This window comes from Ranitomeya imitator, chromosome 4, assembly GCF_032444005.1.
Source record: "Ranitomeya imitator isolate aRanImi1 chromosome 4, aRanImi1.pri, whole genome shotgun sequence".
NCBI lineage: Eukaryota > Metazoa > Chordata > Amphibia > Anura > Dendrobatidae > Ranitomeya > Ranitomeya imitator.
Window position 1 is genome coordinate 222,952,109 of NC_091285.1, and position 18,592 is coordinate 222,970,700.

The window sequence follows — 18,592 nt, forward strand, 5'->3', positions numbered from 1 at the left end:
GTTCCCGCTTTCTAGTAGCAGCAATCCCCTGATAATGTCTATTTCACTGCAGTCTGAGATGAGGGGGCATGGCCTGTTCCCTCCTTCTAGTAGCAGCACTGCCCCTGATAATGTCTCTTTCACTGCAGTCTGAGATGAGGGGGCATGGCCTGTTCCCTCCTTCTAGTAGCAGCTATCCCCCTGATAATGTCTCTTTCACTGCAGTCTGAGATGAGGGGGCACGGCCTGTTCTCGCCTTCTAGTAGCAGAACTGCCCCTGATAATGTCTCCGTCACTGCAGTCTGAGATGAGGAGGCACGGCCTGTTCTCGCCTTCTAGTAGCAGCACTGCCCCTGATAATGTCTCCGTCACTGCAGTCTGAGATGAGGGGGCATGGCCTGTTCTCGCCTTCTAGTAGCAGCACTGCTCCTGATAATGTCTCCTTCACTGCTGTCTGAGATGAGGGGGCATGGCCTGTTCTCGCCTTCTAGTAGCAGCACTGTCCCTGATAATGTCTCCTTCACTGCCTGTCTGACATGAGGGGGCACGGCCTGTTCTCGCCTTCTAGTAGCAGCACTGCCCCTGATAATGTCTCCGTCACTGCAGTCTGAGATGAGGGGGCATGGCCTGTTCCTGCCATTTAGTAGCAGCAATCCCCTGATAATGTCTCCGTCACTGCAGTCTGAGATGAGGGGGCATGGCCTGTTCCCGCCTTCTAGTAGCAGCACTGCCCCTGATAATGTCTCCTTCGCTGCAGTCTGAGATGAGGAGGCATGGCCTGTAACCGCCTTCTAGTAGCAGCACTGCCCCTGATAATGTCTCCTTCGCTGCAGTCTGAGATGAGGAGGCATGGCCTGTAACCGCCTTCTAGTAGCAGCACTGCCCCTGATAATGTCTCCTTCACTGTAATCTCAGATGAGGGGGCATGGCCTGTTCCTGCCATTTAGTAGCAGCAATCCCCTGATAATGTCTCCGTCACTGCAGTCTGAGATGAGGGGGCACGGCCTGTTCCCGCTTTCTAGTAGCAGCAATCCCCTGATAATGTCTCTTTCACTGCAGTCTGAGATGAGGGGGCACGGCCTGTTCCCACCTTCTAGTAGCAGCACTGCCCCTGATAATGTCTCCGTCACTGCAGTCTGAGATGAGGGGGCACGGCCTGTTCCCGCTTTCTAGTAGCAGCAATCCCCTGATAATGTCTCTTTCACTGCAGTCTGAGATGAGGGGCATGGCCTGTTCCCGCTTTCTAGTAGCAGCAATCCCCTGATAATGTCTATTTCACTGCAGTCTGAGATGAGGGGGCATGGCCTGTTCCCTCCTTCTAGTAGCAGCTATCCCCCTGATAATGTCTCTTTCACTGCAGTCTGAGATGAGGGGGCACGGCCTGTTCTCGCCTTCTAGTAGCAGAACTGCCCCTGATAATGTCTCCGTCACTGCAGTCTGAGATGAGGAGGCACGGCCTGTTCTCGCCTTCTAGTAGCAGCACTGCCCCTGATAATGTCTCCGTCACTGCAGTCTGAGATGAGGGGGCATGGCCTGTTCTCGCCTTCTAGTAGCAGCACTGCTCCTGATAATGTCTCCTTCACTGCCTGTCTGACATGAGGGGGCACGGCCTGTTCTCGCCTTCTAGTAGCAGAACTGCCCCTGATAATGTCTCCGTCACTGCAGTCTGAGATGAGGAGGCACGGCCTGTTCTCGCCTTCTAGTAGCAGCACTGCCCCTGATAATGTCTCCGTCACTGCAGTCTGAGATGAGGGGGCATGGCCTGTTCTCGCCTTCTAGTAGCAGCACTGCTCCTGATAATGTCTCCTTCACTGCTGTCTGAGATGAGGGGGCATGGCCTGTTCTCGCCTTCTAGTAGCAGCACTGTCCCTGATAATGTCTCCTTCACTGCCTGTCTGACATGAGGGGGCACGGCCTGTTCTCGCCTTCTAGTAGCAGCACTGCCCCTGATAATGTCTCCGTCACTGCAGTCTGAGATGAGGGGGCATGGCCTGTAACCGCCTTCTAGTAGCAGCACTGCCCCTGATAATGTCTCCTTCACTGTAATCTCAGATGAGGGGGCATGGCCTGTTCCTGCCATTTAGTAGCAGCAATCCCCTGATAATGTCTCCGTCACTGCAGTCTGAGATGAGGGGGCACGGCCTGTTCCCACCTTCTAGTAGCAGCAATCCCCTGATAATGTCTCTTTCACTGCAGTCTGAGATGAGGGGCATGGCCTGTTCCCGCTTTCTAGTAGCAGCAATCCCCTGATAATGTCTCTTTCACTGCAGTCTGAGATGAGGGGCATGGCCTGTTCCCGCTTTCTAGTAGCAGCAATCCCCTGATAATGTCTCTTTCACTGCAGTCTGAGATGAGGGGGCACGGCCTGTTCCCACCTTCTAGTAGCAGCACTGCCCCTGATAATGTCTCCGTCACTGCAGTCTGAGATGAGGGGGCATGGCCTGTTCTCGCCTTCTAGTAGCAGCACTGCTCCTGATAATGTCTCCTTCACTGCTGTCTGAGATGAGGGGGCATGGCCTGTTCTCGCCTTCTAGTAGCAGCACTGTCCCTGATAATGTCTCCTTCACTGCCTGTCTGACATGAGGGGGCACGGCCTGTTCTCGCCTTCTAGTAGCAGCACTGCCCCTGATAATGTCTCCGTCACTGCAGTCTGAGATGAGGGGGCATGGCCTGTTCCCGCCTTCTAGTAGTAGCACTGCCCCTGATAATGTCTCCTTCGCTGCAGTCTGAGATGAGGAGGCATGGCCTGTAACCGCCTTCTAGTAGCAGCACTGCCCCTGATAATGTCTCCTTCACTGTAATCTCAGATGAGGGGGCACGGCCTGTTCCCACCTTCTAGTAGCAGCAATCCCCTGATAATGTCTCCGTCACTGCAGTCTGAGATGAGGGGGCACGGCCTGTTCCCACCTTCTAGTAGCAGCAATCCCCTGATAATGTCTCTTTCACTGCAGTCTGAGATGAGGGGCATGGCCTGTTCCCGCTTTCTAGTAGCAGCAATCCCCTGATAATGTCTCTTTCACTGCAGTCTGAGATGAGGGGCATGGCCTGTTCCCACCTTCTAGTAGCAGCACTGCCCCTGATAATGTCTCCTTCACTGCAGTCTGAGATGAGGGGGTATGGCCTGTTCCCGCTTTGTATTTTTATTAACGTTATTTGTATTTACAGCTTCTCTTATTTCGATTACTGTCAGCTGGATCGAGGGTAGCACTAGTAATCTATTGGTCGAGTGCGACCTCGAATGGGAAAGGGAGTTGGACAACGTTGGCGACTGTCAACAGGTTGTTCTTTGTCTAGGCTGTTCAGTTACACGTGAGACACGAGGTTGTGTCCCCCTCTATATAGTGACACTTATTCCGAAAGTCTGTATACAAGGGGTTATCAGAATTTATTTTTTCACACACTTAATTCCTTTCTTTTCGATCATGTCCGTCTGCTATTTCTTGCCATAAGTGCCTTTTGTTTTATCTGTGGCAGTTTCACCATTCCCAGACAAAGGACGAACATCAGCACATTGGTCTAGTTTACACATGTCAAAGTAAAACTTGGTGATTAAGATAAGTGCTGGGCCCCTCACAAGGTGTCCAGAGCTTATGGATGTGGGTGTGATAAGATGCCAAATGGTATAGCTATGGTTTGGCGAGAGCCAAGAGATCATTCCAGTGACTGTTACTTTTGTAAAGTGAAAACTTCAGGATATAACAAGAAAAATAAATATAAATAAAATATCCTAGGCTGCCATCCGCTATACCTTCAGTGCCTTATTGAGATGAAATCCCAGTTACAGTTTTCCTTCAGCTACCCTCTCTTCATGAACAGCAGAGCTTCATTAATTTCCCTGGAGTAAATGCTGCCGACTCGGCAATATATTCTTTCTCCTGAGGTGCCACACACTTCTCAGATGGCAGAGGAAGAATCCACTATTAGGGTTTAGTAAAACGGCCCTATAAAAGGGATGGAGATCGGAACGTAATGCTCCAACTGGCCGGTGGGTCTCCAGACATGAGCATGACCACTCCATGTATTTCTATGCAGCTATGCCTGGGTCGGGAAACCATGCACCAGGTTCTGATCTCCGTTCGATTTAAAGCTACTTCCCATGCTCAAAGATCAAGAGAAACTCCGAGCATTACGGTATTGCTTAATAAAGTGGATGATCTGGGAAACAGACCACAGAGATAACATAAGGCTTGTGGGTTGCAGTGCAGGAGAACAATTTGAAAAGTGACTAATCAACACTTTAGGAAAAAGATACGTTATAAACAAGTGCCAAGACAAAAATGTGTTCCAAAAAAAGAAACAAACCTGTCTAATATATGCATACATTAAAGGGAACCTGTCACCCCAAAATTCGAGAATGAGCTGTGGCCACCGGCTTCAGGGGCTTATCTACAGCATTCTGTAATGCTGTAGATAAGCCCCCGATGTATCCTGAAAGATAAGAAAAACGAGTTAGATTATACTCACCCAGGGGAGGTCCCGGTTCGGGTCCGATGGGTGTCGCGGTCCTGTCCAGCGCATCCCATCTTCTTACGATGACGACCTTTTCTTGTCTTCACGCTGCGGCTCCGGCGCAGGTGTACTTTATCTGTCCTGCTGAGGGCGGAGCAAAGTACTGCAGTGCGCAGGTGCTGGGCCTCTCTGACCTTTCCCGGCGCCTGCGCACTGCAGTACTTTGCTCTGCCCTCAACAGGACAAAATACGCCTGCACCGGAGCCGCGGCAAGAAGACCAGAAGACGTCATCACATGAAGATGGGAGGCGTTGTACCGGACCGTGACACCCATCGGACCCGAACCGAACCGGGACCGCCTCTCGGTCAGTATAATCTAACTCGTTTTTCTTATTTTTCAGGATACATCGGGGGCTTATCTACAGCATTACAGAATGCGTTACAGAATGCTGTAGATAAGCCCTTGATGCCGCTGGCCGCAGCTCATACTCTAATTTTGGGGTGACAGGTTCCCTTTAATATATGATGCTAGGGAGAGTCCAAAGGGATGTAAAAGGCAATGATATGATAGTATGAGCATGATCATATCTGCGTGACCTACTTGCGCCACAATTCGGACGTGATCATACAGGTTCCACTCTGTATGTAACCCTGTGTCATCTGTGTAATTACTTCAGTCACATACCGGTCACTCATGCGATGGCCTTGGACACAAAGACTGGGTGCCTGTTCTAGAGTGGGTGTTCCCACATGTTAATTATTTTTCTTTTGGACATCTCTGTCTTGTGCGTGGTGTACATTTTATGACATCACCTCTCCATCTATGAACTGATGCCTGTAATATATGGTTTTCATTTTTGTGATCATACAAGGTTTTCTTTTCAGGCCACGATCACACGTTCAGTATTGGTCAGTATTTTCCATCAGTATTTGTAAGCCAGAGCCAGGAGTGGAACAATCAGAGGAAAAGTATAATAGACACACGTCACCACTTCTGCATTTATCACCCACTCCTGTTTTTGGCTTACATATACTGATGTATAATACTGACCAAATACTTGAGAACATGGCCTTCTCGTGACTATGGAGGCAGGACCAGCAGGAAGAGGCAAAATGAGTGTTCTGGTGGCCTAGTGTATACAGTAGAGTAGAGCTGTTACTACATACAGGCAGTAGATAATTGTGGCAGTATGTCTATAAGTGGTGGGGTATGTGCACACGTTGTGTTGTTTCCGCAGGTTCGTCACAACGCCTGTGAGATTTCCTAGTACCACTGAGATTTGAGTCTCATGCACACGCTGCCTATTTTTACTTTGCAGATTTAGGGCATCAATTCTTTCAGTGATTTTATTGCAGATTTCACATATGCTAATGAGTTGGGAAAAATCTGCAACAGAAAATGCAAGTAAAAATACGTGAGTGATTTATGCAGCGGTATTCCTGCTAACACATGAGGATTTGCAGCAGAATGTTGTGCTGTAAACCCTGAACATGTGCACATACCGTTAGTGTCAGTATATGGACTCCCCTTATCTATATATGTCCTTATCTATATATGACCCCTAAAGCAGACAGGGGTTACCGAAATCACACATTGCAGCACCCACATTCCATTTTCTTAATTGGATTCTAGTGTGAATAGTTTTTCTGCGTACTGCTTTCTGGCCTCTCATAGCGAACAATGGGGTAAAGTAATGAAATCACATGTAACTCACGTTCCTTGGGTTCAGTGTGGTGATGTCACCGCTGCAGCTAATCGCTGAGATCAGCTGCTTGGGCCATCTACATCTGTATAGCCGCTGAGGTCACTGATTTACGGCAGTGGTGAAGTGCGCTGTAGTCATGATGCCAACTCTGCAGCCTGTAAACCGAGCTGCAGCAGTGCTGAATCCGGAGAGGGCGAGTAACATATGATTTTCTTATTTTACCCATCGCTGGCCATTAGTGGCCACAAAGCTATAAATGTGAGACCCCGTTAAGCTGCTATTGCTCTGAGTGAGTGTCGGCGCTCACAGTGGAAGAGGGGATCGGCACTTTGTCCACGTGGGAGGATGGAAAATCCGTCCTGGCAAGTATATTGAGAAGTTGCAGATAGTCTTTTATGCTGCAGCTACCTGACCGCAATGTCATTTCACCGAACTATAAAGGAAACTATTAAAAAATGCATCTGGATTAATGTTCATTTTTTTTTTCAAACATTATGTAGATCTTTTTTTCCCTGCACATCTTCACTTCTGGTTTCCACATTTCCCATCTGCTAACTTTCTGCCTCCCTTGGCTTTCTATTGAATGCAGATGGCACAGCTGTCCACGGGTACCAGAGACTCACGTTTTTTACGGGAAGAAATTCGTCAGCTAGAAGAACAGCTGGGTCAGAAAGAGCGTGAGCTGAAAGACACAAGAAAGGAGCTAGAAAAGGAGAAACAAGTGAACGAACGTGTAAGTGTCATGTCGGCCATTGTTGGCGCAACTGATGAATTTCTCATGGCTTTTCTAGCTATATAATGTCTACAAGGACAAGGAGATACCACCTGAATGTATTTTCTCTGTGTAGGAAAACTGATTAGCCACATTTGATTTTCTTTTGCTTTTCCCCTCTCTGTCCAGAGACAAGTATGCTTAACTAGATGGTGGCCTGATTCTAACGCATCGAGTATTCTAGAATATGTATGTAGTTTATTTATGAAGATTTCAGAATAATGCAATGAATACACAGGATTCGGCTGGCCGGACACAACCAATTAGCGAAGCGTGGTTCAAATCCCGCGCCAATTCGCGGCCAGACTGCGCCTATCGCTGATTGTTCGCGGCCGGCCACGTAGTATATAGCACAGCCACATAGTATATAGCACAGCCCAGTAGTATATATCACAGCCCACGCAGTATATAACACAGCCCACGCAGTATATAACACAGCCCACGCAGTATATAACACAGCCCACGTAGTATTTAGCAATGTGGGCACAATATCCCTGTTAAAAAAAATAATTAAAATAAAAATTAGTTATGTACTCACCTTCCGGCGGCCCCCGGATCCAGCCCAGGCCTTTAGCAATGCTCCTCTTGACTCTTCTTTCCCAGTAATGCCTTGCGGCAATAACTCGTGATGATGTAGCGGTCTCACGAGACCGCTACATCATCATCTCGCGAGACCTCTACATCATCTGGGGTCATTGCCGCAATGCATTCTTGGGACCGGAGCGTCGCGAGGAGCGAGAGGCTGCCGCGGATGTCTGAAGGTGAGAATATAATGTTTTTTTTTATTATTATTATTTTTAGCATTATATGTTTTTACTATTGATGCTGCATAGGCAGCGTCAATCGTAAAGTGTTGGTCACACTTACAAGGGAAATAGCAGCGTTAACGGACCGCATTACACCGCGTTGTAACGCAGTCCGTTTAACAGACTGCTGAAATGCTATGTGTGCGCTGACTGGAGGGAGAATGGAGGGGGCACGGACTGCAGGGGAGTAGTGAGGCGCCATTTTGCAGCCGGACTGTGCCTGTCGCTGATTGGTCGCGCCCAGCCGGCCACGACCAATCAGCGATGCGGGATTTCCATGACCGACAAACAGACAGACGAAAGTGGACCTTAGACAATTATATAGTAGATAGCGTTATAAGGTGGTAAATACTGGCTAAAGATCCTTCAGCCAGTCTCTAAAGTCTATTTTCTCGAATATGTAATGGTGACAAGTATGGCCTCACTTCCTGCTGTCACTTTTCCAAAAATGGCCTTCACATCACAGCAGAAAACTGAGGTTGATGGCCCACGCAGGACGTAGATCTTCTGAAATCCTGATGTGATTAGTGTCCTGAAAGAAATACCATCCAGGACATGAAACGACCTTGTATGAGTAAAGCCCCAGTGTTAGGAAATTAGGTTTGTTTGGCTTGGAAACTTACACAGGGAAGTATGGTTTCCGCATTGTTCTTGCTAGTCTAAGGTTGTAAAAAGCTAAAGCTTTCTCTGGCCAGCTTCACATCTGCATTGTCAATTTTGTTGTTCAGTTTCATCATAAAAAAATACAAACAAAATATGACATTTACTGAGTGCCAGACCTGCTTCACAACAGACACCATTTGTGCCTGACTGACCCCATTATAAGTCATTGGGTTCCGTTGGGACCGGAAAAATAGCGCTGCATGCTGTTAAAGAGGTTGATTCACAAAAGACATAGCAAATCTGTAACCTAAACCACAGAAGTTTCACGTCTGTACGTGGACATGGCGCATACATCGACTCTCTCCATTCATTGCTGTGGGTGTTACCAGTAGAGCGGAGTACATTTGTTCCTATAGTCATTAATAGACCAAGTCAGTAAATGTGTCTTCACCTCTACACTCCATGGTTGTTGGCTCGAACAATGAATCAGAGACCTGGAGCCATCAGATCTTTACGGCATTGGCCATCAATGTCTTTCGTGAGACAATCCTTTTTAATATGATGGAATCTGCAATGGAAGCTCCTGGCAGATCCTCTGACTCGGATGTGAACAGAGTTGCTAGACTAGGGAATGTAGTGTTAACCCTTACTTTGCTCCTTCAGTTAAACTAATACGCTTAAGGTACCGTTACTTTTACCAACGATCACGACCAGCGATACGACCTGGCCGTGATCGTTGGTAAGTCGTTGTGTGGTCGTTGGGGAGCTGTCACGCAGACAGCTCTCCAGCGACCAATGATGCCGAAGTCCCCGGGCAACCAGGGTAAACATCGGGTTACTAACCGCAGGGCCGCGCTTAGTAACCTGATATTTACCCTGGTTACCATTGTAAATGTAAAAAAAACAAAACACTACATACTCACATTCTGGTGTCTGTCACGTCCCTCGCCGTCAGCTTCCTGCACTGACTGTGTGAGCGCCGGCCATAAAGCACAGCGTCACCGCTGTGCTTTACGGCCGGCCCTCACAGTCAGTGCGGGAAGCTGACGGCGAGGAACGTGACAGACACCGGAATGTGAGTATGTACTGTTTTTTTAACTTCTACAATGGTAACCAGGGTAAACATTGGGTTACTAAGCGCGGCCCTGCGCTTAGTAACCCGATGTTTACCCTGGTTACCCGGGGACTCATCGCTGGATCGGCGTCACACACGCCGATTCAGCGATGACAGCGGGTGGTCAGCGACCAAAAAAAAGGTCCTGATCATTCCCAGCGACCAACGATCTCCCAGCAGGGGCCTGATCGTTGGTCGCTGTCACACATAACGATTTCGTTAACGATATCGTTGCTACGTCACAAAAAGCAACGATATCGTTAAAGAAATCGTTGTGTGACGGTACCTTTACTTTCCATGTACGTTACGATTGGACTAAAGGATTTGACATACTAGTGATTATGGAAGTTTTACAGCTGTTACTGTCTATTTCAGCGATTCACGTGTTATTGGTTTATTGCAAAAGACCTCTAGATTTTGTCTTTTTCGTGGCTCTACATGTTGCATATTGATATGGCCACTGATCTAGATATTGTGTTTTATTAGGGAACCAGAAAAGACATTCATGCTGCCTAAGCCATGGGCAGCATAAATTAGACTCTGACTGTGTTATTGCAAACCTTGTGTGCTTTACTCGGCACATTGTGGCATCACGGAGAAAACCTACTTTGACAAGCCGTTAGTGGACTGTGCATTTCATATGACTATATCCGATGCAGGTCCCCAGTGACTTCTCCTTGCCCCACTATCCTAGACTGATGGTTGTCTCTCAATATGTGTGTGCTTAGAGTCCTATCAATCATGGGGATGGCAGGGAGAAGCCATTGGGGACTAGCCCTCTTGGACTAGCCCCCAGAGATGCCTATTCCCAGCAGCTTTTCAGCAGTGTGCTTTTTCTGAGACACTGCAGTATTTTCTGAGTACAACCTACATGGCTGTAATAAAATCCAGTAAAGCAGATGATGCCCATTGTTCAGGCAGCATTAATCTCCTGTCAGGTTCCATTTAATTTTAATAAATACTTATGCGTCTTTAATTATCTATTTTAGCTTGCACTCCGAAATGAAGAGGCTGATAATGAAAACAGCAAGCTTCGGCGAGAGGTTGGTCTTAACCCCATTGTCTGTACATACCACGGTTAACATGGCCGGTATTTTTTCATGTCGTCATTTTCTAATCTTTTTTAATCCTAGCTGTTTTGTAAGGTCGTGTTCACATGATTTGGATTCTGCGTAGATTTAGGCACCTATTCCGAGCTATAGGGAGAGAATCTGAATGTTTTCACTAGCAATGCGTGTGATTGTGGTATTTTCTGCTATAGCATTTTAGTTTTTTTTTATGTTCTATTTTGTTGTTCTATTTTTCTCCTTCCTTCTCGTTACCATGTTGTATCATTATTTCAGCTAATAGTATATGTTGCTTTTCCCTTAACCATTTCTTAATTTTGGAGAAAAAAACACTTAAGAAAAAGGTGAGGTGTGCAGCAGTAATTAGGCGAAGTCTTACCGGCAGTGTTGATAAAGTAGATTAGAAATTGTCCTCGTCTTTGTAGACTAATGTCACGTCTCTTTGGTAAAACAGAACGAACAACTACGACAAGATGTCATTGATTACCAGAGGCAGCTTGCCTCCCAAAGAGAAACGCTTCTAACGCGGGGCGAGGGGCAGGACTACAAGACTGTACTATCAAAGAAGAACATGGAGCTGGTGCAATATCTGGATGAAATTCAGGTAAAGCTATCGTAGGCTTCTCCTCCCAACCATAGGTTCCTCTACCCAGTGTGTATTCACCTACTATAGGATAATTACTGGAAGAATAAAATAATGTATCCATAGAACAGTTAAGTATAAATTACAGGGCTCTCTCAAGTTAAGTCACGTGGCCTTAGAATACAATATTTCAGGATACAATGGTCTTTCCAGGTCTAATGTAACTTACACCCCCATACACCAAAATGCCACCGTCAGTCCGGATCTACTGCACTTAGGCTACGTTCACATTAGCGTTGCGCGCCGCTGCGTCGGCGACGCAACGCACGTCGCACAAAAAAACGCGCGCAAACGCACACAAAAACGCTGCGTTTTGCGACGCGTGCGTCGTTTTTTGACGAAAATCGGACGCACGAAAAATGCAACTTGTTGCATTTTCTTGCGTCCGACGCTAGCGTCGGAAACGACGCACGTGTCGGAAAACGCAACAAAAAAAACGCACGCGTCCCCCATGTTAAACATAGGGGCGTGTCGCCGCTGCGTCGCCAACGCAACAGCGACGCACATTAGCGGAACGCTAATGTGAACGTAGCCATACTGATACATGTATTACTGGAACGTATGCTCTGATTGGCTATCAACCATCGCTTTTTTACAGTACACTGCGGTACTGCAGGCTTTGTCCTGCTCTTTACCAGTACCGGGATGCTCCTCGGGACACTAAGTGATGGCTCCATGTCATCATTACTGTATACAGTGTGCACTGTATGGGGATCTGAGGAAGCTGCTGTCATCACCAAAAAAAAGTGATTCACAGCTTGTGGCAGCACTTTTAACTCTTCTTGTATAAGGAATTTGTCCATATTATTGGTTATTTGCTTATTTAGTTTAGTTATTGGTGTCGTCCCCACCAATCAGAAATGTATCATCTAACCTGTAGAAAAGTATAAGCCTTCATTAAAATTTCACTTTAATTCCAGGCCAGTGTAGTAGGTTTGGAAGCCCTTATTATAGGTGCACACAGCTACATAGTACATCTTTTTTTTTTCTAATGCAGAGCTTGAGTGAGGCTAATGAGAGGTTGGAATCCCAGAACCTGGAAATGACAAAGAATCTGGAAGAATCTGTCCAGGAAATGGAGAAAATGACTGATGAGTACAGCAAAATGAAGCTTATGGTGCAGCACAGTGACAGTGTTATGGACCAGCTAAGGAAGGAGAAGGATCACTACAAACTTCAGGTGCGTTGTTCACATCTCTGACACTTTCCCTGTCAATTCAATGCACTATAATAATATTTTGTCCACTTGTAAAGTATTTTGTAATGCTTGGCTGCATATAATGAAATAAGTAGAGATGGGCGGACACCTGGATATTCGGGTTTGGCCGAACAGTTACAAACAGTTTGGGTTCCAGAACTGTACCCGAACCCGGACCCCATTCACTTGAATGGGGGGCCCAAACATCCAGTGTTTGCCACGTTGTCATGTGCTTGACAGCGCAGCTAACATTGCAGCCGATTAGACAACCGTGGTTCCCACGCTGTCAAAAGACAGCCTGCAGCTGTGATCAGAGGTATAAAGTTTACCTTCGGTCATTGGTGTCAGCTGATGGGACTACTGCTCCCATCAGCTGCCGCAATAACAGTGGGGCCAGGAGCAGCTGATGGGAGTATTCAGCATCCGGCACCTGCACTGTAAATAAATAAATAAAAACGGCGTGGGTTCCCCATTATTTTTGATAACCAGCCAGGCAAATCTCACAGCTGGGGGCTGCAACCCTCTGCTGTCAGCTTCAGCAAGGCTGGTTATTAAGAACAGTGGTGTCCCCACGCCATATTTTTAAATTATTTAAGCAAATATTGATATGGACATGGATATTCCCTCCCGCCCAGCCTAAAAATAGCAACCCGCAGTCACCTATAAAAGGCACATCTTTGCCAGACTCTTACCACTTGCCCTGTAGCGGTGGCAAGTGGGGCTCATATTTGTGGTGTTGATGTCACCTTTGTATTGTCAGGTGACATCAAGCCCCGAAGTTAGTAATGGAGAGGCGTCAATAAGACGCCCCCATTACTATCCCCATTGTCACACTGTATGAAAACACAGACACCAAGAATAAAGTCCTTTGATTGAAAAAATGACAGACTCCTTTAATAATCTCAATTAAACCATACTTCCGACCTCGCCTAATTCCTCCGAAGCCCTCGTTCACCAAAAATAAAAAGCAATGTTCCTCACCTGTCAGTCGTTCTGTCCCACACCGTAATCCATGTCTGGGGGAAAAACAGTTTTCAGCCTGGGCGCTACCAAGATGCGACCATCCAGACTGAGAACCACTGGCGACTAAACTGCTGCAAGTGCAGCATCAGTGACTGGAGGTGACGTCCTCAAGGTTACCTCCGGTCACTGAGGCTTTGTTTCCAGCTGGTCTGAACAGCCGTGACCTCGGTGACATTCTCGCAAGCACCGTGAGAGTTATCAAGTTATTGTTGATAATTTGCCTAGCTGAAGCTGACAGCTGAGGGTTGCAGCCCCCAGCTGTGAGTTTTGCCTGGCTGGTTAACTTAAATACAGGGGAACCCAAGTCACATTATTTTTTTTTTTTAATTATTTATTTACAGCATAGGAGTGGCTGATGAATACTCCCATCCGCTGCTCCTGCTCTCGCTGTTATTAGCGGCAGCAGGTGTCGGATGATGGGAGCTGTAGTTCCATCAGCTGACACCAGTGACCGGTGGTAAACGTTATACCTCTGATCACAGCTGAACGCTCACACTGTCTTTTGACAGTGTGGAAACCGCAGCTCTCTGACCGGCGGGGATGGTTTCACCGCTGTTGTGAAGTGGTGTTTTTAGCACTGTCATGCACATAACAGTGCAGCAAACACTGGATGTCCGGGTCCCCATTCAAGCAAAAGGTATCCGGGTTCGGGTCCAGCTACTGTTCTGGTACCTTAACCTGAACTTTTTGTAACTGTTCGGCCGAGCCTGCCGAAACCAAACATCCAGGTCTAGCAGTGACGTCATCGAGGTTACTGCCGGTCACTGACCCAGTGGTCGGCGCTCATATCATGTGAGTAATTTTGCTATATGGAGGCGATCTGATCATCGCCCTCTATGTAGCAGAGGCGATCGGGTTGTGGCAGCTTTTAGTCTCTTATAGAGACAATTGAAGCATGGCAAAAGTAAAAAAAAAAAAAAAATGTTTTTAAAAATATTAAAAAGATGAAAATACAAAAGTTCCAATCACCCCCTCCCCCCCCTCCCCCCCGTTTGCCCTATTCAAAATAAAACAATAAAAAAAATCAAACCTACACATATTTGGTATCCCCGCGTTCAGAATCGCCCGATCTATCAATAAAAAATAGGATTAACCTGATCGCTAAACGATGTAACGGGAAAAAGTCAAAATGCCAGAATTACTTTTTTTTGGTCGCCGCAACATTGCATTAAAATGCAATAATGGGCGTTCAAAAGAACGTATCTGCACCAAAATGGCATCATTAAAAACATCGGCTCGGCACACAAAAAATAAGCCCTCCCTCAACCCCAGATCACGAAAAATGGAGACACTACGGGGATCGGAAAATGACGTAATTTTTTTTCACCACTTAGATAAAAAAGAACCTAGACATGTTTTTCCCATTTTCTAGTACACGACATGGTAAAACCAATCGTATCGTTCAAACATACAACTCATCACGCAAAAAACAAGCCCCCACATGGCCATATTGACAGAGAAATAAAAAGTTATGGCTCTGGGAAGGAGGGGAGCGAAAAACGAAAACGCAAAACCGAGAAAAGCTCCAGGGATGAAGGGATTAAGCATATGTGGCAGTACCAGTATATGAGTCAGGGTAGTTGGAAACCTCTTATAAGTGTAAAAATTCATGAAAGATGTACTACAACCCCTTTTATGTGTTCTGTGCTAATAATGTCATGAGCTGCCGTTAACAGCTGCTGCATCTGCATTATGTTTTTGCAATCTAATGAATAGGAGACCACTTTCTAAAGAAATCTTAATTGTCGCTTTCTTTAGCTACCCATGCGATGGTTTGGATCAGGCCTTTAATGCTTATAAAAAGTCTCTTTATTCAGCATAGCCGTTGAATGTAAGACTACACAGGGACGTTCCCTTTAGCATTTTATGCGGTTTCTTATGTCACAGAGAATCTTGTTACATCTGTTATTCAGGTTACGGAGCTGACAGATCAGTTAAAAGCCAAAAATGAAGAAGATGACCCAGTTATGGTAGCAGTAAATCTGAAGGTGGAAGAATGGAAGGTATGGACAGGTGTATAAAGACTAGCTGGACATTTCTTCTCGCGGGTTGTGTATTGACTCCTTGTCTTGTAGGGCATTCTGGCATCCAAGGATGAAGCGATGCTGGAGTACCAACAAATGGTGCACAACTTGAGAGAGAAACTGAAAGTTGCAGAGTTAGATGCAGAAAAGAGCAGTGTATTGGCTCTCCAACAGGTAAGGCTCCCCCAAATACTGATCTTGCACAGTTTACCTTGTATTTTCGGGTTGTTTTCTACCCTTTTTCCTGTATTTTAGGGCTTACAAGAGAGGGATAATCACATCAAGTTGTTAACCGAGCAATTGGAACAGCACACTAAAGACATGGAGTCCCATTCACTTCACATTGAAGATCTAAAACGGCAACTGCAGGCAGAAAAAGGTATATTAATAGCAATTTATTCGGCCATTTTGCCTACCTGGATGCTATTTACTTATTACAGGAATCATGAGTGCATTTTTCAGTCTCTGTGAATTTCAGTAATATAATATATACTACTTAAAGGGAATCTGTCAGCAGGATTTTGCTATCTAATCTGAAGACAGCAGGAGGTAGTGGATACAAACACAGATTTCAGCCATGTCTCGCTTATCAAGCTCTGAGGTTTTGTTTTCTTACAATGATTGTTTTAGCACCAGTAGATTATCATTGCTGTGACTAGTTGGTCGCTTGACCGTAGTGTGACACGCCCCCTCATGTCATCAGCAGCTCACTGTCCATGGATATTGTATATACAGAGCCTGGTGTGGGCGGGGCTAGCTTCCTCAGCTCTGCTTCATTGCTAAATCTAAAAGCTCTGATTGTGTCAGAACGGCTGCACCCAGTAATCTAAGTGATATATCATTGGATTCAGCTTTTCATTGCCTACGTCATGCTGCTCTCAGATGAGGTAGCCGAAACCTATCAACAGATTACCTTTTTAAATCATCTTGTAACCTGTCTACCGTAGGTGACTCAAGTTATGCACAGCATAATCGGGCAGAGAGGCTTGAAGCGGTGGTGCAGCTCACAGAGCAAAGACTTAGGGAGGCAGAACGTATTGCAGAATTGGCGGAGGACGACGCAAGGCAAAAGGATAAGGACCTGATTGATGCTGTTAGGAGAATGAAAGAGTATGAGACGGTAAGCGGGGCTCTGCATGGGATGCAAACTTTAAAGGGGATGATCAACTCCTTTTAAATGTCCACAATATACTGAAGTAAAAATATGTATTTAATTATGCATTACATATTTGGAACTGCTTCTGAGATTCTGCCTGTATAATCTAAAGCTTCATTCATAATTCTGCAGGCTTCAAAGCTGGATTTTCTAAGCTTTATTGTAATGGCACCAAATATTGTAGTAATAGCAAGTAGAAAAAAGAAAACCAGTATACCAATGCAGTACAGGAAATCAGCTCGGCTATTGAGGATCAGTCTTTAGTTTTCTATCCCGACCGACAGAACTGTAAAATTTTGCTTTATTTTAATTTGTTTGTAAAGATAGTACAGATGTGCATGTATTTGTGTATATTATATTTATTATATAACTAATATTCCTTGTGTTTGCTGAAGGGAATCTATGGTCTCGAGGAAGCAGTTGCTGAGATTAAAGAACTGAAGACCCATCTAAAGATAAGAGATCATGAAATTGAGACACTTACTACAGATATTAACAAACTAGAGCTGAAAATAAATGATATTCTCGATGAAAATGAAGATCTCCGGGAACGTCTAGGTACAATTTTAATTATCAAAAACCAATGTATTTCACAAACTCCATAATCCCTAGAATGATAGAACAGTCAGTAATTGAATACAGCAGAAAAAGCGTCCGTATGGGTCACACCCTCTAATCAATGACCATGAGGATTGTAGGGATTCACTTCCCTAATGCACTTTTGGTCTAAACATGTGAAGTTTTTATTGCTTTCCTCAGGTTGCACAGCACCAAAACCACAAAACCATACATAAATCCCTAGCCTGGTCCAGGAAAGATATAAAACTTTGTACCGTGTTAGCCAGTAGATAGAAAAATATTAAGATTTGAGAGTTCTCAGTATCTTTTAATGGCTAACTGAAAAGATTGTAACAAATTGCAAGCTTTCGACATTACTCAGGTCTCTTCTTTAAGCATGGAATAACACAAAATCTGAGGACTTGAATATTTATCCACCTCTCGTGTCTCCCCTTTTCCTCATAGTTTGTAAGCTTGCGAGCAGGGCCCTCATTCCTCCTGGTATCTGTTTTGAACTGTATTTCTGTTATGCTGTAATGTCTATTGTCTGTACAAGTCCCCTCTATAATTTGTGAAGCGCTGCGGAATATGTTGGCGCTATATAAATAAAAATTATTATTATATATTATTATTATTTAAGCACAACAGGGCACAGAAATAATTCAATAGATAAGACAAGTGACGTTAAGCAGAACTATCATTTGTAGGAGAGGGATAAACAGTTGTGGCTGTAAATATTGGAGCAGTTCATAGATAAGAAGTGTGAACGTTTTATTGTCCTGTGAATGAGGTCTGGTCCATGGTCCTGATGTCCCCTAAATGGTCTGAAAAGCACATTCATTAGTTGATGTAAAAAGACATAAATCCATGTGACACATTCATTCCAGCACTGAGTGTGTCAAAGGTCATCATCAGCTTATATTCCTAGATCCATCTGTCTCTGAGACTTGAAGTTACCTTTTAATACAAGTAATTTCATGTCCATAATGCTGTGATCAGGAGAAAAATATTAAGATTTGAGAGTCCTCAGTCGTTGATACCTATTACTGGTGCACATGGCCTGTGCAGACTCTTCCTTAAGAGAGTCTGCCTTGTATCTCTCTTCAACTTCAAGACTCATCCAGTCTTCTCAACCTCCCCAGCAGACTGACTTAGAAGAACACCTAGCCTGGTTTTATGCAGAGCCAGCCAGGTGTAATCAAAGCCTGCAGAGCTAGGATTTAACACTAACCCACCTGGCATTGCTACAGGATATAATGAAAAAATACTTTCTGCTCACTTCAAAACGACTGTTCTAACAAAAGGCTATAATGCAATTAAGCATGGATAGCGAAAGAGGAATACAGACAGTAATATCAAAACCGATACCGGTATTGTTGTGCTTCTCTTGTATCCTCTCTGAGGGGGCACATCTTATACATGATTTTACAATTTGTTTATATTTTGTACTGATTACTATTTGCATGGCTGCATTATCAAACAATTTATTCTTGT

The 18,592-nt window shown here is 45.2% G+C and overlaps 1 protein-coding gene across 2 annotated transcripts in view; it reads left to right on the forward strand.

The window, feature by feature from the left end:
• CEP290 (centrosomal protein 290) overlaps positions 1–18,592 on the forward strand; it is a 361,160-nt gene that overhangs the window by 44,307 nt on the left and 298,261 nt on the right. For both annotated transcript variants that reach the window (XM_069764386.1, XM_069764388.1), the window contains exons 6-14: positions 6,724–6,867; positions 10,419–10,472; positions 10,951–11,100; positions 12,137–12,319; positions 15,274–15,363; positions 15,436–15,558; positions 15,640–15,763; positions 16,332–16,504; positions 16,936–17,098. In XM_069764386.1, coding sequence (XP_069620487.1) covers positions 6,724–6,867; positions 10,419–10,472; positions 10,951–11,100; positions 12,137–12,319; positions 15,274–15,363; positions 15,436–15,558; positions 15,640–15,763; positions 16,332–16,504; positions 16,936–17,098 — 1,204 coding nt within the window. The remainder of the gene's footprint in view (positions 1–6,723; positions 6,868–10,418; positions 10,473–10,950; positions 11,101–12,136; positions 12,320–15,273; positions 15,364–15,435; positions 15,559–15,639; positions 15,764–16,331; positions 16,505–16,935; positions 17,099–18,592) is intronic.